Below are 24,967 nucleotides of genomic sequence, written 5' to 3' on the forward strand. Positions count from 1 at the left end.
CCGTCCCTGGGATTCTCCAGGCAAGAACACTGGAGTGGGTTGCCATTTCCTTCTCCAGTGCATGAAAATGAAAAGTGAAAGTGAAGTCACTCAGTCATGTCCGACTCTTCGCAACCCCATGGACTGCAGCCTACCAGGCTCCTCCGTCCATGGGATTTTCCAGGCAAGAGTACTGGAGTGGGGTGCCATTGCCTTCTCCGAGTGATGCTTCCTAAGGCCCACTTAACTTCGGACTCCAGGATGTCTGGCTCTAGGTGAGTGATCACAGCATCGTGATTATCTGGGTCATGAAGATCTTTTTTGTACAGTTCTTCTGTGTATTCTTGCCACCTCTTCTTAATATCTTCTGCTTCTGCTAGGTCCATACCATTTCTGTCCTTTATTGTGCCCATCTTTGCATGAAAAGTTCCCTTGGTATCTCTAATTTTCTTGAAGAGATCTCTAGTCTTTCCCATTCTGTTGTTTTCCTCTATTTCTTTGTCCTGATCACTGAGGAAGGCTTTCTTATCTCTCCTTGCTATTCTTTGGAACTCTGCATCCAAATCTTTCCTTTTCTCCTTTGCCTTTCATTTCTTTTCATAGCTGTTGTTAAGGCCTCCTCAGACAGCCATTTTGCCTTTTTGCATTTCTTTTTCTTAGGGACGGTCTTGATCACTGCCTCCTGTACAGTGTCCCGAACCTCTGTCCATAGTTCTTCAGGCACTCTATCAGATCTAATTCCTTGAATCTGTTTGTCATGTCCACTGTATAGTCATAAGGGATTTGATTTAGGTCATACCTGAATGGTCTAGTGGTTTTCCCTACTTCAATTTAAGTCTGAATTTGGCAATAAGGAGTTCATGATCTGAGCCACAGTCAGTTCCTGGTCTTGTTTTGCTGACTGTATAGTGCTTCTCCACCTTTGGCTGCAAAGAACATGATCAGTCTGATTTTGGTATTGACCATCTGGTGATGTCCATGTGTAGAGTCTTCTCTTGTGTTGTTGGAAAAGGGTGTTTGCTATGACCAGTGCATTCTCTTGTCAAAACTCTGAGCCTTTGCCCTGCTTCATTCCGTATTCCAAGGCCAAATTTGCCTGTTGCTCCCGGTGTTTCTTGACTTCCTACTTTTGCATTCCAGTCCCCTATAATGAAAAGGACATCTTTTTCGGGTGTTACTTCCAGAAGGTCTCGTAGGTCTTCACAGAACCATTCAACTTCAGCTTTTTCAGGATTATTGGTTGGGGCATAGACTTGGATTACCGTGATATTGAATGGTTTGCCTTGGAACTGAACAGAGATCATTCTGTCGTTTTTGAGATTGCATCCAAGTACTGCATTTCAGACCCTTTAGTTGACTTTGATGGCTACTCCATTTCTTCTAAGGAATTCTTGGCCACAGTAGTAGATATAATGGTCATCTGAGTTAAATTCACCCATTCCAGTCCATTTTAGTTTGCTGATTCCTAGAATGTCTGTTCACTCTTGCCACCTCCTGTTTGACCACTTCCAATTTGTCTTGATTCATGGACCTAACATTCCAGTTTGCTGTGCAGTATTGCTCTTTACAGCATCAGACTTTACTTCCATTACCAGTCACATCCACAACTGGGTGTTGTTTTTGCTTTGGCTCTGTCTCTTCATTCTTTCTAGAGTTATTTCTCCACTGATCTCCAGTAGTATATTGGGCACTACCGACCTGGGGAGTTCATCTTTCAGTGTCCTATCTTTTTGCCTTTTCATTCTGTGCATGGGGTTCTCAAGGCAAAAATAGTGAAGTGGTTTGTCCCTTTTCCAGTGGACCATGTTTTATCAGAACTCTCCACCATGACCCCTCCATCTTGGTGGCCTGCTGCAGGGTTGGGGGCACTGAGTGTAGCAGTACCTGCATGAGACCTTTGAAGGAGGTGGCCATTATCTTCCTTACCTCCACCATAGTTTGGCCTCAGGTGAAATAACAGGGAGGAAATACAGCCTTGCCCTTCAACAGAAAATTGGATTAAAGATTTACTGAGCATGGCAACTTATCAGAACAAGACCCAGTTTCCCCCATCAGTCAGTCTCTCCCATCAGGAAACTTTCATAAGCCTCTTATCCTTCTCCATCAGAGGGCAGACAGACTGAAAACGACAATCACAGAAAACTAACCAATCTGATTACATGGACCACAGCCTTATCTAACTCAATGAAACTATGAGCAATGCCGTGTAGGGCCACCCACGATGGACGGGTCATGCTGGCATATAGTACTTCATGTTTAATTTGTATTATTTATTTCTTCTAGTTATGGGTTGTCTTAACACAATAGCCACATGGCTAATGTAACTGAATTATGAATTTAATTTTAATTAAATTTTAAAACAGTCTCCATAGAGTTACTGGAAATTTTTAAAGTGTTTTGAGTAATTTTGACTATAAAAATCTTTTCAGCTGTAAGTTTTATGAAAAATAAATACCAAGTATTTCTGATGAAAACTTAGCATCTGAATTGAGATAAGCTGACTGTGGCTCAGACCATGAACTCCTTGTTGCCAAATTCAGACTTAAATTGAAGAAAGTAGGGAAAACCACTAGACCATTCAGGTATGACCTAAATCAAATCTGTTATGATTATACAGTGAAAGTGAGAAATAGATTTAAGGGCCTAGATCTGATAGAGTGCCTGATGAACTATGGAATGAGGTTCGTGACATTGTACAGGAGACAGGGATCAAGACCATTCCCATGGAAAAGAAATGCAAAAAAGCAAAATGTCTGTCTGGGGAGGCCTTACAAATAGCTATGAAAAGAAGAGAAGTGAAAAGCAAAGGAGAAAAGGAAAGATATAAACATCTGAATGCAGAGTTCCAAAGAATAGCAAGAAGAGATAAGAAAGCCTTCTTCAGCAATCAATGCAAAGAAATAGAGGAAAGCAACAGAATAGGAAAGACTAGAGATCTCTTCAAGAAAATCAGAGATACCAAAGGAACATTTCATGCAAAGACGGGCTCGATAAAGGACAGAAATGGTATGGACCTAACAAAAGCAGAAGATATTAAAAGAGGTGGCAAGAATACACAGAAGAACTATACATAAAAGATCTTCATGACCAAGATAATCAGGATGGTGTGATCACTCACCTAGAGCCAGATATCCTGGAATGTGAAGCCAAGTGGGCCTTAGGAAGCATCACTACGAACAAAGCTAGTGGAGGTGATAGAATTCCAGTTGAGGTATTTCAAATCCTAAAAGATAATGCTGTGAAAGTGCTGCACTCAAGATGCCAGCAAATTTGGAAAACTCAGCAGTGGCCACTGGACTTCAAAAGGTCAGTTTTCATTCCAATCCCAAAGAAAGGCAATGCCAAAGAATGCTCAAACTACTGCACAATTGCACTCATCTCACATGCTAGTAAACTAATGCTCTAAATGCTCCAAGCCAGGCTTCAGCAATATGTGAACCATGAACTTCCAGATGTTCAAGCTGGTTTTAGAAAAGGCAGAGGAACCAGAGATCAAATTGCCAACATCTGCTGGATCATGGAAAAAGCAAGAGAGTTCCAGAAAACCATCTATTTCTGCTTCATTGACTATGCCAAAGCCTTTGACTGTGTGGATCACAATAAACTGTGGGAAATTCTGAAAGAGATGGGAATACCAGACCACCTGACCTGCCTCTTGAGAAACCTGTGTGCAGGTCAGGAAGCAACAGTTAGAACTGGACATGGAACAACAGACTGGTTCCAAATAGGAAAAGGAGTACGTCAAGGCTATATATTGTCACCCTGCTTATTTAACTTGTATGCAGAGTACATCATGAGAAATGCTGGGCTGGAAGAAGCACAAGCTGGAATAAAGAACGCCAGGAGAAATATCAGTAACCTCAGATATGCAGATGACACCACCCTTATGGCAGAAAGTGAAGAGGAATTTAAAAGCCCCTTAATGAAAGTGAAAGAGGAGAGTGACAAAGTTGGCTTAAAGCTCAACATTCAGAAAACAAAGATCATGGCATCTGGTCCCATCACTTCATGGGAAATAGATGGGGAAACAGTGGAAACAGTGTCAGACTTTCTTTTTTGGGGCTCCAAAATCACTGCAGATGGTGACTGCAGCCATGAAATTAAAGGACGCTTACTCTTTGGAAGAAATGTTATGACCAACCTAGATAGCATATTCAAAAGCAGAGACATTACTTTGCCAACAAAGGTCCGTCTAGTCAAGGCTATGGTTTTTCCAGTGGTCATGTATGGATGTGAGAGTTGGACTATGAAGAAAGCTGAGCGCCAAAGAATTGATACTTTTGAACTGTGGTGTTGGAGAAGACTCTTGAGAGTCCCTTAGACTGCAAGGAGATCCAACCAGTCCATACTAAAGGAGATCAGCCCTGGGTGTTCTTTGGAAGGACTGATTCTAAAGCTGAAACTGCAGTACTTTGGCTCCCTCATGCGAAGAGTTGACTCATTGGAAAAGACTCTGATGCTGGGAGGGATTGGGGGCAGGAGGAGAAGGGGAGGACAGAGGATGAGGCATCACCTCATCACATCATCCAGAGGCTGGATGGCATCACCAACTCGATGGACGTGAGTTTGAGTGAACTCCGGGTTTGGTGATAGACAGGGAGGCCTGGCATGGTGGAATTCCTGGGGTCTCAAAGAGTCGGAGATGACTGAGTGACTGAACTGAACTGAAGAGATGAGTTGTTAGATCAAAAGCTAAGGAAGCTGAGGAAAGCATCTTGTGTCCTAAAGCTAATTTTCCCAGATTTAAAAAAACAAAAAACAAAAAACAAAAACTCAGAAAGCTAAATAACCATACCTTTCTGTCTCTGAATTGAAACTGAACTTATGTTTTTTATTCTCATGCTTCTTGGTTCCTGGTGAGTCTGTAGTTATATACAAAGGTTTTCTGACTTGCTTTAAAAGGTGTTATTCTCAAGAAGTATCATTAAGAAAGTTTTTAGTAAATGTTGAGTGACTGCTGGCAAGTGGTACCACTCTTCTGCCTTAGCTATTTAGAATGCTTATTATATATTCTTTCTCTATCACCCCCAGATAGTTTTTTTAATCTATAATATTCTTTAGCTTAATTCATGTGGCAAAGATTATTTCATACCCTTTCAGTCAAATCAGTTTCTCGAGAAGAGAGCCTTTTCCTGAGACTGCTGTTTCAGATTCACATAAGATCCATTTCCCTGGAAGCCCCTTTGTGTGGTCTAGCCTTCCTATTACAGTGAAGAAAGCAATGATCTCAGTGTCCCAACTAGAAACGGGTGTCAAGATAATTGCCTGAGTAGCTCAGAGGAAGACAGCTGATTTCATCTGATAAATTTTCCTTATTTCAATGGCAATAGTATTTTCTACAAAACCATAAAATCAAACACATGTAAGGGTGGATGATGAAACAGAGGCATGCGGCTAGTGTGTGGTAAACATGAGACCTGCCTGAATTTTAATCTTTTGGTTTTTAAAGTGAGGAATTTGAAGCCCTGAGGGGGTGACTTCAGTGAATGAACCAGGAATATACCAGGCCAAGTTTCAAAGTTGCATCTCAATTTCTTGGTATAGAAGAACCATATTTGCCCCACGTTTGTAATTCTGTATGTTTCCTGCAAGACCCTGGAAAATGACACGAATTCGTAACTCACTTGTTTAGGATGAGAACCTGAGACTTTGGGGGATGATTTATGAAATGGTTTATAGATACTGCTCTGTTAATGAATCCAAATTACTTTACGTACCTGTCTCTATGGTCTAAACAGTGAGGATTTACTCTATTCTCAGAGCTCTACGTCTAAGGAGTTAGTTCCTAACTAGGACTCTATCCTATTACATTCTAACAGAATAAAGTTGATCTTGAGATCTCTGGTACTGTGAGGCATAGACATCTCTCAAAGGTCTACTTGGGCAGTGTGAACAGATTGAAAAATGATGAACAGGTTAATAATCTCTTATCAGTCCCCAAACCCATATGAATCTGACTTCAGGTTTTAATTTTGTTTCTTTAAAGCTTTAATTAAGTGGCTCCTGTCTGCATATGGTGACATACATTGAAATTTTCACTCCAGAAAACCTTGGAGAAATAAGTCACTCTTAGAAGCTTAGAGTTCTGAATTACTACAGGTTTATTCCGTTACACATTAAAACTTATTTTTAAAAATATATAATTTTAATTGGAAAGTATCCTAAAGTGGATTATACCATTCTTCCTTATATTTAGTTTGTTGGGTCTAATTTTAACCATTTATTAATGACTGAAAAAGTTGGCTTAAAGCCCAACATTCAGAAAACTTAAGATCATGACATTTGGTTCCATCACTTCATGGCAGATAGATGGGGAAACAGTGGCTGACTTTATTTTTCTGGGCTCCAGAATCACTGCCGATGGCAATTGCAGCAATGAAATTAAAAGACGCTTACTCCTTGGAAGGAAAGTTATGACCAACCTAGACAGCATATTAAAAAGCAGAGACATTTCTTTGCCGACAAAGGTCCGTCTAGTCAAGGCTATGGTTTTTCCAGTAGTCATGTATGGATCTGAGAGTTGGACTATAAAGAAAGCTGAGCACCGAAGAATTGAGGCTTTTGAACTGTGGTGTTGGAGAAGACTCTTAAGAGTCCCTTGGACTGCAAGGAAATCCAACCAGTCCATCCTAAAGGAGATCAGTCCTGGGTGTTCATTGGAAGGACTGATGTTGAGTCTGAAACTCCAATACTTTAGCCACCTGATGCGAAGAGCTGACTCATTGGAAAAGACCCTGATGTTGGGAAAGATTGAGGGCAAGAGGAGAAGGGGACAACAGAAGATGAGATGGTTGGTTGGTGTCATTGGGTCGATGGACATGGGTTTGGGTGGACTCCGGGAGTTGGTGATGGACAGGGAGGCCTGGTGTGCTGTGGTTCATGGGGTCGCAAAGAGTGGGACACAACTAAGTGACTGAACTGAATGACTGAAATCCTTATGAAGTATGTGTGTATATATATAAAGGATACAAAGTTCCATGGGCTTTTAGTAGTCTGTTCGTAACTCTGTTTTAACCACAAGCCCACGTTTGGTGCATAATTTTATAAGATATAAGGTTTTCAGGAATACATACTGTTATAAAGACTCCTGGATTTAAGTCCGTGGATCACAACTGAAAAGATCCGAAAGCCACTGCCTTAGTAAGCTCTTTCCTTGTGCTAATAGTAATTTCTTACATTACATAGCACTTGACTGTTTGCCAAACCTCTCTCTGTATAATATAGCCTATGACAAGTAAACTAGGGAAGGGATTTATTTCTTGTTGTTTTTAAACTATGGTAAGCAAGCATAATGAAACCAAAGAGAGTATAGACTTTGAAATTAGCCCTTAATTTTAGCCTTTCCATTTAGTAGCCAAGTGACCGTGGATGCTATAATTAATCTTGTTTAACTTCAGAACCTCAGCTCTTTTTTCCCCCCTATTTAAATGAAAAATGCCAGATTTTGGGGTGCTTTAAAATAGGGGTCTCCAGCCCCTGGGCCATGAACCAGTACCGGTCTGTGGCCTGTTAGGAACTGGGCCACACAGCAGGAGATGAGCAGCAGACAAGTGAGCAAAGCTTCAGCTGCAGTTACAGCCATTCCCCATCACTTGCATTACTGCTGAGTTCCACCTCCTATCAGATGAGCAGTGAGGTGTGTAATTACTTCATTATATATCACAATGTAATAATGACAGAAATAAAGTGCGTAATAAATGTAATGAACTTGAATCATCCCGAAACCACTCCCCACCCCATCCATGGAAAAATTGTCTTCCATGAAACTGGGCCCTGGTACCAAAAAGGTTGAGAACTCCTGCTTTGAATCAAGTAATGATCAAAGGATTGATCTAAGAAGAAAACATAAGATTTGTAAATATTTATGCACCCAGCATAGGAGCACCTCAATACGTAAGGCAAGCACTAACAGACATAAAAGGGAAGTTGGCAGTAATACAGTAGTACTGCTGCTGCTGCTGCGAAGTCGCTTTAGCCGTGTCCGACTCTGTGCGACCCTGTAGACGGCAGCCCACCAGGCTCCCCCGTCCCTGGGATTCTCCAGGCAAGAACACTGGAGTGGGTTGCCATTTCCTTCTCCAATGTATAAAAGTGAAAAGTGAAAGTGAACTTGAACACCCCACTTAAACCAATGGACAGATCATTAAAACAGAAAATTAAAAAGGAAACACAAACCTTAAATGACACATTAGACCAGATGGACCTCATTGATATGTTCAGGACTTTCTATCCAAATGAAGAATACATTTTCTTCTCAAGTGCACATGGAACATTCTCCAGGATAGACATCTTGGGTTACAAATCAAGCCTTGGTAAATTTAAGAAAAATGAAATCATATCAAGCATCTTCTCTGACCACAGTGTTATGAAACTAGATATCAATTACAGGAAAAAAAACACATGAAGATTAAACAGTATGATTCTAAATAATGAATCGGTTACTGAAGAAATAAAAAGAGAAATCAGAAAATTCCTAGAAATGAATGACAACAAAAACTACAACCCAAAACCTGTGGGATGCAGCAAAAGCAGTCCTAAGAAGGAAGTTTATACCAATACAGTCCTACCTCAAGAAACAAGAAAAACAGAATAGGCAACCTCACTTTACATTTAAAACAACTGGAAGAAGAAGAATAAAAAAAAACCCTAAAGTTAGTAGAAGGAAAGAAATCATAGAGCAGTGAAAAGGAAATGAAATAATAGTAAAGATTAATAAAACTAAAAGTGGATTCTTTGAAAAGAAAAACAAAACTGACAAACTGTTAGCCAGACTCATCAAGAAAAAAAGGGAGAAAAATCAAATTAACAAAATTAGAAATGAAAATGGAGAGATTACAACTGACAATGTAGAAATACCAGGGATCATAAGAGACTGTTATGAGCAACAGTGGACAATAAAACGGACAACCTGGGAGAAATGGATAGATTCTTAGAAAAAGTCAACCTTCCAAGACTGAACCAGGAAGAAATAGAAAGTATGAACAAGCCAGTCACAAGCAGTGAAATCTAAACTATGATTTAAAAAAAACTCCCAAAAAACAAAAGCCCAGATGGCTTCACGGGTGAATTCTGTCAAACATTTAAGAAGAGCTAATGCCTAACCTTGTGAAACTCTACACTTCCAAACTCATCCTGCAAGGCTACCATAACCCTGATACCAAAACCAGATAAAGATAACACACAAAAAAGAAAATTGCAGGCCAGTATCACTAATGAACATAGATGCAAAAAATCCTCAACAAAATTCTAGCAAACAGAATATGACAACACATTAGAAAGATCATATACCATGATTAAGTGAGGTTTATCCCAGGGATGCAAGGATTCTTCAGTATACACAAATCAATCAGTGTGATACACCATATTAACAATTGAAAAATAAAAAACCATATGATAATCTCAGTAGATGCAGAAAAAGCTTTCAACAAAATTCAGCACCTGTTTATGACACCAGCTCTTCAAAAAACAGGCATAGAAGGAACATACCTCAATATAAAGGCCATATATGCTAAACCCAGAGCAAGCATTATTCTCAGTGGTGAAAAACTGAAAGCATTCTCTCTAAGATCAGGAACAAGACAAAGGTACCCACTCTCACAGCTGTTACTCATATAGTTTTAGAAGTCCTAGCTATGGCAATCAGAGAAGAAAAGGAAATAAAAGGAATCCAAATTGAAAAAGAAGGAAAATTCACTGTTTTTAGAGAATATGATACTATACGTAGAAAACCCTAAAGATACTGTCAGAAAATTACTAGAGCTAATCAGTGAATTTAGTAAAGCCACAGGATACAAATTCATTACACATAAATCCCTGGCATTCCTATACACTAACAATGAAAAATCAGAAAGAGAATTAAGGCATTTACCACTGCAACAAGAATAAAATACTAGGAATAAACCTGTTCAAGGAGACAAAAGAGCTGTGTACAGAAAACTATAAGACACTGATGAAAGAAAACAAAGATGACAGGTGGAGAGAGATTCCATGTTCCTGGGTTGGAAGAATCAATATTGTGAAAGTAACTATACTACTAAATGCAATCTACAGATTCAGTGCAGGCACTGTCACATTATCAGTGACATTTTTCACAGAACTAGAATGAGGAAATTTCACAATTTGTTTGGAAACACAAAAGACCCTGAATAGCCAATGCAATCTTGAGAAAGAAGAATGGAGCTGGAGGAATTAACCTTCCTGACTTCAGACTGTACTACAAAGCTGCAGTCATCAAGACAGTATGGTGTTGGTGCAAAAACAGAGATATAGACCAATGGAACAAGATAGAAACCCCAGAGATAAACCCACACAGCTCTGGGCACCTAGCCTTTGACAAAGGAGACAAAAATTTACAATGGCGAAAGATAGTCTCTTCAGTAAATAGTGCTGGGAAAACTGGACATGTGAAAGTATGAAATTAGAACACTTACTAACACCATATACAAAGAACAAAGATAAACTCAAAATGTGTTAAAGACCTAAACATAAAACCCAAAGCTATAAAACTCTTAGAGAAAAACATAGGCAGAAGACTCTTTGATATAAATCACAGCAAGATCCTCTGTGACCCACCTCCTACAGTAATGGAAACAAAAATAAACAAGTGGGAGCTAATTACACTTAAAAGCTTTTGCACAGCAAGAAAGAAGGAAAGTGAAGTCGCTCGGTCGTGTCCAACTCTTTGCGACCCTATGGACTATAGCCTACCAGGCTCCTCCGTCCATGGAATTTTCCAGGCAAGAGTACTGGAGTGGATTGCCATTTCCTTCTCCAGGGGATCTTCCTGACCCAGGGATCGAACTCAGGTCTCCTGCGTTGCAGGCAGAGACGCTTTACCTTCTGAGCCACCAGGGAAGCCAAGGAGACTAGAAACAAGGTGAAAAGACTAACCCTCAAAATGGGATAAAAAAATTGCAAATGAAACAACTGACAAAGGATTAATTTCTAAACTGTACAAACAGTTTGTGCAACTCAGTACCAGAAGAACAAACAACCCAATCAAAAAGTGGGCAGAAGACCTAAATAGACATTTCTCCAAAGAAGACATACAGGTTGCTAATAAATACATGAAAACATGCTCAGCATTGTTCAATATTAGAGAAATGCAAATCAAGAACTATAATAGATATCACTTCACACCAGTCAGAATGGCCATCATCAAAAAATCTACAAACAGTAAATGCTGAAGAGAGTGTGGGAAAAAGGAACCCTATTGCTCTGTTGGTGGGAATGTATATTGATAGAGCTCGCCACTATGGAGAACAGTATGGAGATTCCTTAAAATCACTAGGAATAAAACTACTATATGACCCCGTAATCCCACTACTGGGCATATACCCTGAAGAAACCATAATTGAAAAAGACGCATGTACCCCAGTGTTCATTGCAGCACTATTTACAATAGCTAAGACATGAAAGTAACCTAGACGTCCATCAACAGATGAATGGATAAAGAATCTCTGGTATATATACACAATGGAATATTACTCAGCCATATAAAGGAACACATTTGAGTTGATTCTGATGAGGTAGATGAACCTAGAGCTTTTTATACAGAGGCAGTAAGAAAGAGAAAAATATCATATATTAATGCATATATATGGAATCTAGAAAGATGATACTACTGAACCTATTTGCAGGGCAGTAATGGAGATGCAGATATAAAGAACAGACTTGTGGACACAGGATGGGAAGAAGAGGGTGGGAAGCATTGAGACAGTAGCATGAAAACATATACACTACAATGTGTAAAATAGATAGCCAGTGGGAATTTGCTATATGCCTCAGGGAACTCAAACTGGGGCTCTGTGACAAACTAGAGCAGTGGGATGGGGTGAGAGGTGTTAGGGAGTTCAAGAGGACAGAGACATATGTATAGGGATATATGTATACCTATGACTGATTCGTGTTGATGTATGGCAGAAACCAACACAATAAAGCAATTTTCCTTCAATTAAAAATATTTTTTAAAAAATAATAACAATTTATCATTTTTACCATTTTAATGCTTAAGTACATTTATAGTGATGTATACCCTTCACTGCTGTCCAACTCCAGAATATTTTCATCATTTCACACAGAAACTCTGTACCCATTAAATCATAACTCTCCATTCCCCTTCTTTGCCCAGCCCCTGATAACTTCTGTTCTGCTTCCTTTCTCTAGGAATTTCCCTATTCGAGTTGCCAAGTGCAAATGAAATCATACAGTAGTTAGCCTTTTGTACTAGGCTTATTTCACTGAGCATAATGTTTTCAAGATTCATCCACGTTGCAGCGTGTATCAGAATTTTATTCCTTTTTATAGCTGAATAGTATTCGATTGTATGTATAAGCCTCATTTTATTTATTCGTTCACTCATTGGTGGATACTTAAGATTGTTTCTACTCTTTTGCTATTGTGAATAATGCTGCTCTGAACATTTGTGTACAGGTACCTGTTTCAGTCCCTGTTTTCAGTTCTTTTGGGAAATATCTAGAAGTGGAGTTACTGGGTCATTTGGTAATTCCATGTTAAACTTTTTAATGTTTTCCACAGCAACTGCACCATTTTTTCATTTCCACTAGCAATTCATAGGGGCTTTAATTTCTCCATATCCTTGCTAGCACTTATGATTTTTCTTTTTTTTTCTTCATAATAACCACCCCAGTGGGTGTGAAGTGGTATCTCATTGTGACTTTAACTTGCACTTTCCTAATGATTAATGATGTTGATTTTTATATACTTATGGGCCATCTACATAGATAAATGGGGGCTTCCCAGGTGGCACTGGTGGTAAAGAACCTGCATGCCAATGCAGGAAATGTAAGAGATGTGGGTTCAATCCCTGGATCAGGAAGGTCCCTGGAAAAGAGCATGGAAACCCACTCCAGTATTCTTGCCTAGAGAATCTCATGGACAGAGGAGCCTGGTGGGCTACTGTCCATAGGATCGTAAACAGCTGAACATGACTGAAGCAACTTAGCACATACACATAGATAAATGGAGAAATACCTATTCAGGTCCTTTGCTAATTTTTCAGTTGGATTATTTGAGGGTTTTTTGTTTTTTTGTTTTTTTGGGTTTTTTTGTCATTGAATTGGAGTTCTGTACATATTCTAGAGATTAGTCCCTTATCAGATAAGTGATTTGCCAATGTTTTCTGCCATTTTGTAGGTTTTCTTCTCATCCATGTGATAGTGCTCTTTGATGCACAAATGTTTTTCATTTTGATGAAGTTCAGTTTATCTGTTTTTTTTTCTTTTGTTTCCTGAGATTTAGATGTCAAATTCCAGAATTATTGCCAAATTCAGTGTCATGGAGATTTTCTTCTCTGTTTTCTCTAAAAGTTTTATAATTTTAGCTCTAAAGTTTTGGTCTTGATACATTTTGAGTTAATTTTTATATATGGTGTAAGCTAAAGGTTCATCTTCATTCTTTGGCATGTGGGTATCCAGATTTCCTAGCATCATTTGTGAAAAAGAGTATTTTTTTCCCCATTGAATGTTGTTGGCACCTTTATTAAAAATCATTTGACTATACATATTTGAGTTTATTTCTGGGCTGTCTATTCTGTTGGTCTGTGTGCCTGTCCTTCTGCTAGTACCCCGCCCCCCGCCCCCCACCACACACACACACAGTTTCAATTACTATAGCTTTGTAGTAAATTTTGAAGCCAGGAATTGTGAGTCTTCCAACATTATTTTTCATTTTCAAGATTGTTTAAGCTATTAGAGGTCCTTGAGATATCATGTGAATCTTAGGATGGCTTTTTCTATTTTTGCAGAAAAACATCATTGGGATTTTGATAGGGATTGCATTGAGTCTGTAGATCTTTATGTAGTATTGTTGTCTTAACATTAGTCTTCTAATTCATGGATGTAAGTGTCTTTATACTTCATTGTTTCTTTGATTTCTTTCAGCGATGTTTATAGTTTTCAGTGTACAATACTTTGGTTATATGACTGTTATATTTCTCACAATGAATTAATAGAGTAACCTTCTAGTTTATCCATTATTGTTTAAAATGAGCTATTAATGCCCTGAAAAGTCTGTTCTGTTTTTAATAGAATCAGGGTTCTGAACTCAAAAACCGAGGGAAGGATCCTGGAAATTGGAAACTTAACTGAGTTACTGCCCCTGGGAAGCCCTTCTGGGTGTTCAGCCTGCTGGTTTTCTCTGATTAAAACCTAATTTCATTGCAGGTCTCCTTCGATCTACAATTGTTCATATTTCTAATTTTTTTTAATCTTTTGCTTCTAGATTTCTCCATCTTGTTAAGGAGGAAATTCCTATTTGATATAGCTGATGATACCATGCAAAAATCAGATCCTCGAAAAGGTCAGAACCTGTACTTATATATGATAGAAATGAAGAGTTATCTTCTATTAGGCTGTGAATGAATGTATGTGTCACAAAAAGCTGTTTAAGTAAATAAAAGTATCTCATCCTTTCTTACCAACCTGTCCTGCAATTTCACAAGTCCTGCATGTCATTTTGCAGCTCTTTTACAAAGTACTCTTCACCTAATTGTCTCAAATAGTCTTTTCTGTAATCTTAATAAACAGGGACTGTTGCTATTCCTGTTCCGTGGAAACAATGAAAGATTAAGAGACTTACTCAACATGTTGTTCCTATAAACTGCAAGATTTTGTCCCGAATCTTTTTGCCTCTAAATCTTACTCTTCTTACTACCTCATAAGTTCATGATCATTATTAGAATTTAGTAGACATGTAAGTATGGAAGCTGTATGAACATTAAAAATAACATACATGAAAGTCTAAGAAAAAGTTAAAGCCTCTTTATGGGTATAAAATATTATTAACAAATCAGATCATGATATTGAATATTTAAATATGATCTCTAGAATGATCCAGACTCTTCATTATGTATATAACATTGTCTTATTGTGGCAAATGGCACTCTTTGCTGATACTTTCTTTTGTATTCTCATCTTCTTCAGTTTCTGTCATTTGTCTCTGTAGCTTCCCTTACCCCTTTCCGTCTATAGTAGCTGCTGGTTATTATCCATACACTTAATCCATTTCCATGTCTTAGTACCATTATACTACATTTCCTTTAACTCAAATGCCTATTCATCTTTCTTTTCTGACAATCCTACCTCAGGTCTTCTGTGAAGCTTTCCTCCTCTCCCCAAGTAAAGTCAATCATTCCTTTTGCTTTTCTCAGAGCACTTTGTATAGGAAATCTCTCTTATAGCAAAAATCCCATTATATTATGATTGTGTGTTTGTGTTGCTGTCTGTCCTGTTAATCTATTCTTTGTGAGTTCTTTGTGCACATAGACTGGGATTCATTTGTCTTCATGTCCTTGACACTCAGTGTTACTCCTAGGCTTAGCTGTGAATGAAATGACAGTTTTCCTTAAAGAATCTGTACGGTATTCTAAGTGAGAGACTGACCACATAAAAATATTCAGAAGTTTATAACTATTTGTAAATGAATATAGTACATGTATTTTGAAGTAGAATAATGGAGTGATCACAGCTAGGCAAAGTTATTTAGGGATGATTCTTCTAGATCCGGGATCAGTAAACTATGGTCCATAGGCCAACTCCTGTCAGGTGCCTATTTTTGTAAATAAAGGTTTATTGGAATATAGCCATGTCCATTTGTTAATGTGTATGGCTACTTTCATTCTACACTGGCAGAATTGAGTAGTTGTAGCAGAAACCATATATCCCATAAACCTGAAATTTTTTACCCTCTGGCTCTTTTCAAAAAGTTTTCTATTCCCTGCTCTACAAGATAGGTTTTGAAAAGAGGTATGAAACAAAGAGGAATGTGAATTGGTGAAGCATGAGTGTGCATCATAATGCAGTGAAAACAGCCATAGTAGTAGGAATGCCAAGTGAAGTTCCAGTCTAATCCAGTTTGTCAGAGAGAAGTGTGTTGAAGAAATGAAATGTCAAGAATGCTTTGAGGGTGGACCCAAGATTGGGGTGAGGGAAGACAGGGAGGCATGTCTCCCCACGCCTGGGATACTCACCAGGTGCTAGTGGGGGACCTCCTGTGGACAGACTGAAGGGAGGAGCCCTGGGAACAACCGGGTAAGGGGGAATGGAGGAAACTTGAACCTTGATGACCAGCAACTGTGGGGTTGCTGGGGGAGGTGGAGTGGCTTTGGTGCCTTGAGTGGTTTGGGCACCTTTGGTCATTGGAAGCAGCATGCCTGCTCACCTGAGAGGGGTAGGGATCCCTTAGGGATCAGAGGATCCACTAGGGGAAGCCCCTGGGGCTCCCCTTTCACTCAGTGGTGACTGGGGGGAGGAGTAGTTTGGCACTTGGAGTGGCTTGGGTGCCTTTGGGAGCAGTGCACCTGCTCCTCTGGGTGGGGGTTGGGGGACCTCTGGTGAGATCAGAAGATTTACTAGGGAAGCCACCCACAATGAGCCACCAGGAACTCCTCAATAACTGCCATACAGCAGAATAGAGAAAAAAAAAATGAAAAGAATTGAGGACAGTCTCAAAGATCTTTGGGACAGTATTAAATGCACCAACATTTGAATTATAGGGGTCCCAAAATGAAGAGAAAAAGAGTATGAGAAAATATTTGAGGAGATTAGAGTTGAAAAATTCCCTAAAATGGGAAAGGAAATAACCACCCAAGTCCAGGAAACCCAGAGAATCCCATATAGGATAAGAGTTCCACTCTATCCTATATAAAGAGAAAAGCACCAAGACACATATAAATTAATCAAACTAACAAAAATTAAGCACAAAGAAAAAAATATTAAAACCTGCAAGGGGAAAGTTAAAAAATAACATAAAGAGGAATTCCCAGGGCTTCCCTGGTGGCTCAGAGGTTAAAGAATCTGCCTTCAATGCAAGAGACCTAGGTTCAATCCCTGGGTTGACAAGATCCCCTGAAGAAGGAAATGGCTTATCTACTGCAGTATTCGTGCCTGGAGAATACCTGCTGAAGCCTGGTGAGCTACAGTCCATAGGGTTGCAAAGAATCAGACACAACTGAAGCAACTTAGCAGGCACATATTCACAAAATCTCCATAAGGCTAACAGCTGATTTTTCAGCAGGAACTATGCAGGTGTTTAAAGTGAAAGAAAAAAATGGTGAAAGAAAAAAACCTGCAACCAAGATTACACTACCCAGCAAGGATCTCATTCAGGTTTGATGGTGAAATCAAAAGCGTTATAGACAAAACCTGAAAGAATTCAGCACCACCAAACCAGCCTTACAATAAATGCTAAGGATTCTCTAGCAGGAATCACAACAGAAGAAACAGACCACAAAAACAAACCCTAAATGATTAAGCAAATGGCAGTAGGAACATACATGTCAATAACTACCTTAAATGTAAATGGATTAAATGCACCAAGCAAAAAACACAGACTGGCTGAATAGATATGGAAACAAGACCCATGTATATGCTGCCTGTAAGAGAACTCACTTCAGACCTAAAGACACAGACTGAAAGTCAGGGGATAGATAAAGATATTCCATGCAAATGGGAATCAAAAGACAGCAGGAGTAGCAATACTCATATCAGACAAAATAGACTTTAAAGTAAAAACTTTTACAAGCGTTAAGGAAGGACACTACATAATGATCAAGGGATCAACCCAAGAAGATATAACAATTATAAATATTTATGCAGCCAACATAGGAGCACCTCAGTACATAAGGCAAATGCTAAGAACCATAAAAGGGGAAAACAACAGTAACACAATAATAGTAGGGGAATTTAACACCCCACTTACACCAATGGACAGATCATCACAACAAAAAATTACTAAAGAAACACAAGGCTTAAACACAAGCCTTAAATGACACATTAGACCACGTGGACCTAATAGGTATCTTCAGGACATTCCATCCCCAAACAGTAGAATACACATTTTTCTCAAGTCCACATGGAACAATCTCCAGGATAGATCACATCTTGGGTCACAAATCAAGCTCAGTAAATTTAAGAAAATTGAAATTGTATCAAGCATCTTTTCTGAATACAACACTATGCATGAAACTAGATATAACTTACAAGAAAAAAACTGTAAAAAACACAAATACATGGAGGCTAAACAACACACTTCTAAATAACCAACAAGTCACTGAAAACATCAAAAGGAAATTTTAAAAAATACCTAGAAACAAATGACAATGAAAATATGATGACTCAAAACCTATAGGATGCAGTAAAAGCAGTTATAAGAAGGAAGTTTATAGCACTACAAGCCTACCTCAAGAAACAAGAAAAACATCAAACAACCTGACTTTACACCTAAAACAACTAGAAAAAGAAGAAGAACAACAACAGCAACAACAACCAAAAAACCAAAGCCTAGTAGAAGGAAAGAAATCTTAAAGATCAGAGCAGAAATGATGAAATATTAAAGATGAATAAAACTCAAAGCAGGTTCTTTGAGAAGATAAAATTGACAAACCACTAGCAGGCTTGTCAAGAAAAAAGGAAGAGGACTCAAATCAATAAAAACAAAAATGGAGACACTACAACAGACAACACAGAAATAAAAAGAATCATAAGGGACTACTATGAACAACTATATGCCAATAAAAATGGAGTCTGGAAGAAATGGACACATTCTTAGAAAAGTACAACCTTCCAAAACTGAACCAGGAAGAAATAGAAATCATGAACAGACTAATCACAAGCACCAAAATCGAAACTAATCAAAAATCTTCCAACAAGCACAAGCCCAAGACCAGATGGCTTCACAGGCAAATTCTACCAAAAGTTTAGAGAAGAACTAACACCTATCTTGCTCAAACTCTTCCAAAAAACAGCAGAGAAAAGAAAGCTCTCAAACTCATTTTACGAGGCCACCATCACCCTAATACCAAAAGCAGACAAAGATACCACCAAAAAGGAAAATTACAGGCGAGTATCACTGATGAATATAGACGCAAAAAATTCAAAATTTTAGAAGCACAATCCAACAACACATTAAAAAGATCATACACCATGATCAAGTGGGATTTATCCCAGGGATGCAAAGATGCGTCAGTATACATGAAGTAATCAGTGTGATACACCATATCAACAAACTGAAGGATAAAAATCATCTGATCATCTCAATAGATGCATAGAAAGCTTTTGACAAAATTCAACACCCATTTATGATAAAAAATTCTCCAGAAAGTAGACATAGAAGAAACCTGCTTCAACATAATACAGGCCTAATAGAATAAAACCAAAGCAAACATTATTCTCTTTGGTGAAAATCTGAAAGCATTTCTTCTAAGTTCAGGAACAAGACAAGGGTGCCCACTCTTACACTTTTATTCAACATAGTTTTGGAAGTCCTATTCATGGCAATCAGAGAACAAAAGGAGATAAAAGAAATCCAGATTGAAAATGAAGAAGTAAAACTCTTTACTATTTGCAGATGACATGATACTATACACAGAAAACCACAAAGATTCCACCAGAAAATTACTAATCAGTGAATATAGTAAAGTTGCAGGATGTAAAATTAATACACAGAAATCCTTTGCATTCCTATACAGTAACAATGAAAAATCAGAAAAGTTAAGGAAACAATCCCATTCACTGTTGCAACAAAAAGAATAAAATACCTAGGAATAAACCTACCCAAAGAGACAAAAGACCTGTATGCAGAAAACTAGAAGACAGAAAACATAGAAGACATGATGAAAGAAATCAAAGATGACCCAAACAGATGGAGAGATATTTCATGTTCTTGGATTAGAAGAATCAATATTGTGAAAATGACTATACTACCTAAAGCAATCTACAAATTCAGTGCAATCCCTATCAAACTACCAGTGATGTTTTTCACAGATCTAGAACAAAGAATTTCACAATTTGTATGGAAACATAAAAGGCCCCGAATAGCCAAAGCAGTCTTGAGAAGGAAAAATGGAGGTAAAGGAATCAACCTTCCTGATTTCAGACTATACTACAAAACTACAGTCACAAAGACAGTATGGTACTGGCCTAAAAACAGAAATATAGAACAATGAAGTAAGATACAAAGCCCAGAGATAAACCTACACACCTAAGGGCACCTTATCTTTGACAAAGGAGGTAAGAATATACAATGGAGAAAAGACAGCCTCTTCAATAAGTCGTTCTGGGCCAATATGGAGAACAGTGTAGCGATTGCTTTAAAAAACTGGAAGTAGAACTGCCATGTGACCCAGAAATCCCACTGCTGGGCATGCACACTGAGGAAACCAGGACTGAAAGAGACACGTGTCCCCCAATGTTCATTGCAGCACTGTTTACAATAGATAGGACTGGAAGCAACCTAGATGTCCATCAACAGATGAATGGATAAGGAGGTTGTAGTACATATACACAATGGAATGTTACTCAGCTATAAAAATGAATGCATTTGAGTCATTTCTAATGAGATAGAAAAAACTGGAGCCTATAATACAGAGTGAAGTAAGTCAGAAAGAGAAACAGCAATACCGTATATTAACGCATATATATGGAATTTAGAAAGACAGAAATGATGATCTTATATGCAGGGCAGCAAAAGAGACACAGATGTAAAGAACAGACTTAAGGACCTTGTGGGAGAAGGTGAGAATAGCATTGAAACGTGTATTACCATTTGTAAAATAGATGACCAGTGCAAGTTTGATGCATGAAGCAGGGCACAAAACCGATGCTCTGGGAAAACCCAGAGAGCCATGGGGTGGGGAGGGAGGTGGTTGAGGTGTTCAGGATGGGGTGCTACATGTGCACCTCTGGCTGATTCATGTAGATGTATGGCAAAAGCCGTCACAATATTGTATTAATTATCATCCAATTAAATTAACTTTAAGAAAACCTAAAAAAAATAGATGGTGCTGGGAAAACTGGACAGCTACGTGCAAAAGAATAAAAGTAGAACACTTTCTAATACCATACACAAAAATAAACTCAAAATAGATTAAAGACTTAAATATAAGGCCAGAAACTATAAAGTTCTTAGAGGAAAACATAGGCAGTACTCTCTTTCACATAAATCACAGCAAGATCCTCTATGACCCACCTCCTACAGTAATGGAAATAAAAGCAAAAATAAATAAATGGCACCTAATTAAACTTAAAAGCTTTTGTACAGCAAAGGAAACTATAAACAAGATCAAACAACCCAGAAAGGGATAAAAAACTTACAGATGAAACAGCTGATAAAGGATGCATCTTCAAAATATACAAGCAACTCATTCAGCTCAATACCAGAAAAACAATTCAGTCAAAATGTGGGCAGAAGATTTGAACAGACATTTCTCCAAAGAAGACATAAAGATGGCTAATAAATGCAAGAAAAAATGCTCAACATCACTCATAAGTAGAGGAATGCAAATCAAAACTGCAATGAGGTATCACCTCACATCAATCTGAATGGCCATCATCAAAAAAATCTACAAACAATGAATGCTGAAGAGAATGTGGAGAAAAGGGAACCCTCTTGTACTGTTGGTGGAAATGCAAATTGACATAGCCACTATGGAAAACAGTATGGAGATTCCTTAAAAAACTAGAAATAAAACTATGATGTGACCCAACGATCCTACTACTGAGCGTATATCTTGAGGAAACCATAATCAAAAAAGACACATGTACCCCAATGTTCATCGAAGCACTGTTTACAATCCGATCCCATCACTTCATGGGAAATAGATAGGGAAACAGTGGAAACAGTGTCAGACTTTATTTCTGGGGGCTCCAAAATCACTGCAGATGGTGACTGCAGCCATGAAATTAAAAGACGCTTACTCCTTGGAAGGAAAGTTATGACCAACCTAGATAGCATATTCAAAAGCAGAGACATTACTTTGCCAACAAAGGTTCGTCTAGTCAAGGCTATGGTTTTTCCTGTGGTCGTGTATGGATGTGCGAGTTGGACTGTGAAGAAGGCTGAGCGCCGAAGAATTGATGCTTTTGAACTGTGGTATTGGAGAAGACTCTTTGAGAGTCCCTTGGACTGCAAGGAGATCCAACCAGTCCATTCTGAAGATCAGCCCTGAGATTTCTTTGGAAGGAATGATGCTAAAGCTGAAACTCCAGTACTTTGGCCACCTCATGCAAAGAGTTCACTCATTGGAAAAGACTGATGCTGGGAGGGATTGGGGGCAGGAGGAGAAGGGGACAACAGAGGATGAGATGGCTGGATGGCATCACTGACTCAATGGATGTGAGTCTGAGTGAACTCAGGGAGTTGGTGATGGACAGGGAGGCCTGGCGTGCTGCAATTCATGGGGTCACAAAGAGTCGGACACTACTGAGCGACTGAACTGAACTGAAGACATGGAAGTAACCTAGATGTCCAACGACAGTTGAATGGACAAAAAAGCAGTGGTATATATACACAGTGGAATATTACTTGGCCATAAAAGGAACACATTTGAGTTAGTTCTAATGAGGTGGATGAACCTAGAGCCTATTTATTATACAGAGTGAATTCTGTCATAAAGAGACAAATATCGTATATTAACACATAGTTCAGTTCAGTCTCTCAGTTTGCAACCCCATGGACTGCAGCATGCCAGGCCTCCCTGTCCATCACCAACTCCCAGAGCTTGCTCAAACTCCTGTCCATTGAGTCAGTGATGCCATCCAACCATCTCATCGTCTGACATCCCCTTCTCCTCCTGCCTCCAATCTTTTCCAGCATCAGGGTCTTTTCCAATCAGTCAGTTCTTCCCATCAGGTGGCCAAAGTATTGGAGTTTCAGCTTCAGCATCAGTCCTTCCAATAAATATTCAGGACTGATTTCCTTTAGGATGGACTGGTTGGATCTCCTTGCAGTCCGAGGAACTCTCAAGTCTTCTCCAACACCACAGTTCAAAAGCATCAATTCCTTGGCGCTCAGCTTTCTTTATAGTCCCAGCTCTCACATCCATGCATGACTACTGGAAAAACCATAACTTTACTAGATGGATGTTTGTTGGCAAAGTAATGTCTCTGCTTCTTAAAATGCTGTCTAGGTTGGTCATAGCTTTTCCTCCAAGGAGCAAGTGTCTTTTAATTTCATGGCTGCAGTCATCATCTGCACTGATTTTGGAGCCCCAGAAAATAAAGTCTCTCACTATTTCCATGGGAAATAGATGGGGAAACAGTGGAAACTGTGGCTGACTTTATTTTTCATGGGGTCGCAAAGAATCGGACACGACTGAGCGACTGGACTGAACTTTTTCCATTGTTTCCTCATTTGTTTGCCATGAAGTGGTGGGACCAGATGCCATGATCTTAGCTTGCTTTTTTTTTTTTTTTAATTTATTTTTTAGTTGAAGGATAAATGCTTTACAGAATTTTGTTGTTTTCTGTCAAATCTCAAGATGAATCAGCCATAGGTGTACATATATCCCCTCCCTTTTGAACCTCCCTCCCATCTCCCTCCCCATCCCACCCCTCTAGGTTGATACAGAGCCCCTGTTTGAGTTTCCTGAGCCATACAGCATATTCCTTTGTCTATCTATTTTACATATGGTAATGTAAGTTTCCATGTTACTCTTTTCCTACATCTCAGCCTCTCCTCCCCTCTCCCTATGTCCGTGAGTCTATTCTCTATTTCTGTTTCTTCATTGCTGCCCTGTAAATAAATTCTTCAGTACCATTTTTGTAGATTCCATATATATGCATTGTTAAGTCACTTCAGTCGTGTCCGACTCTGTGCGACCCCATAGACAGCAGCCCACCAGGCTTTCCCGTCCCTGGGATTCTCCAGGCAAGAACACTGGAGTGGGTTGCCATTTCCTTCTCCAATGCATGAAAGTGAAAAGGGAAAGTGAAGTTGCTCAGTTGTGTCAGACTCGGTGTGACCCCATGGACTGCCGCCTACCAGGCTCCTCTATCCATGGGATTTTCCAGGCAAGAGTACTGGAGTGGGGTGCCATTGCCTTCGCCATATATATATATATATGCATTAGAATACGGTATTTATCTTTCTCTTTCTGACTCACTTCACTCTGTATAATAGGTTCTAGGTTCATCCACCTCATTAGAACTGACTCAAAGGTGTTCCTTTTTATGGCTGAGTAATACTGCATTGTGTATACGTACCACAACTTCTTTATCCATTCATCTGTCGATGGACATCTAGGTTGCTTCCATGTTCTAGCTATTGTAAATAGTGCTGCAATGAACAATGGGATACATGTGTCTTTTTCAATTTTGGTTTCCTCAGAGTATATGCCTAGGAGTGGGATTGCTGGGTCATATGGTGGTTTTATTCCTAGTTTTTTAAGGAATCTCTGTACCATCTTCCATAGTGATTGTATCAATTTACATTCCCACCAACAGTGTAAAAGCATTCCCTTTTCTCCACACCCTCCCCAGCATTTATTGTTTGTAGACTTTTTGATGATGGGCCATTCTGACTGGTGTGAGGTGATATCTCACTGTAGTTTTGATTTGCATTTCTCTAATAATTAGTGATGTTGAGTATCTTTTCAGGTGTTTGTTAGCTATCTGTATGTCTTATTAGGAAAAGTGTCTGTTTAGGTCTTTTTCCCACTTTTTGATTGGGTTGTTTGCTTTTCTGGTATTGAGTTGTATGAGCTGCTTGTATATTTTGGAAATTAATCTTTTGTCAGTTGTTTCATTTGCTCTTGTTTTCTCCTATTCTGAGGGTTGTCTTTTCACCTTATGATGATGAAGGAGAAGGAAGCAATAATACAAATTAACATTGTGTCCACTGTGTGCCAGATACTGTCCTATGTGCTTTATATGTATCCTAGTTATTTTCCCTGCAACTGTATAAGTTAATTGCTGCTGGGGCTGTTTTTATTTTGCCAATGAGGAGACTGAGGCACAGGGGGTTAAGTTACTTAGCTACAGTTATACAACTAGTAAATGATAGAACCAAATCTGAACCCAGACAATCTGGCGGCAGGGTCTTCATAACAGAATAGGGGAAACTGGGGATATTTGGTAAAAACATCCAGAAGCTTGGAATAAGATAAATAGTCTGAGTAATTGGGGCTTCCCAGGTGGTTCAGGGGCTTCCCTGATAGCTCAGTTGGTTATGAATCTGCCTGCAGTGCAGGAGA

General features: G+C 39.0%; 1 protein-coding gene across 15 annotated transcripts in view; it reads left to right on the forward strand.

Moving 5' to 3' along the window:
* The window catches only part of SCMH1 (Scm polycomb group protein homolog 1), a 221,940-nt gene that overhangs the window by 44,450 nt on the left and 152,523 nt on the right, over nt 1–24,967 (forward strand). For 7 of the 15 annotated variants that reach the window (XM_025288975.2, XM_025288969.2, XM_025288974.2 and 4 more), the window contains one exon: nt 14,221–14,298. The exons of 1 other annotated variant lie outside the window; for it this stretch is intronic. In XM_025288975.2, the coding sequence (XP_025144760.1) occupies nt 14,274–14,298 (25 nt within the window). In that variant the 5' untranslated portion in view covers nt 14,221–14,273. Of the gene's footprint in view, nt 1–14,220; nt 14,299–24,967 lie in introns of those variants that run through there. 7 more of the 15 variants (XM_025288976.2, XM_044945175.1, XM_025288977.2 and 4 more) reach the window with 4 other exon arrangements.

Source organism: Bubalus bubalis, chromosome 6 (genome assembly GCF_019923935.1).
Source record: "Bubalus bubalis isolate 160015118507 breed Murrah chromosome 6, NDDB_SH_1, whole genome shotgun sequence".
NCBI classification, from domain to species: Eukaryota; Metazoa; Chordata; class Mammalia; order Artiodactyla; family Bovidae; genus Bubalus; species Bubalus bubalis.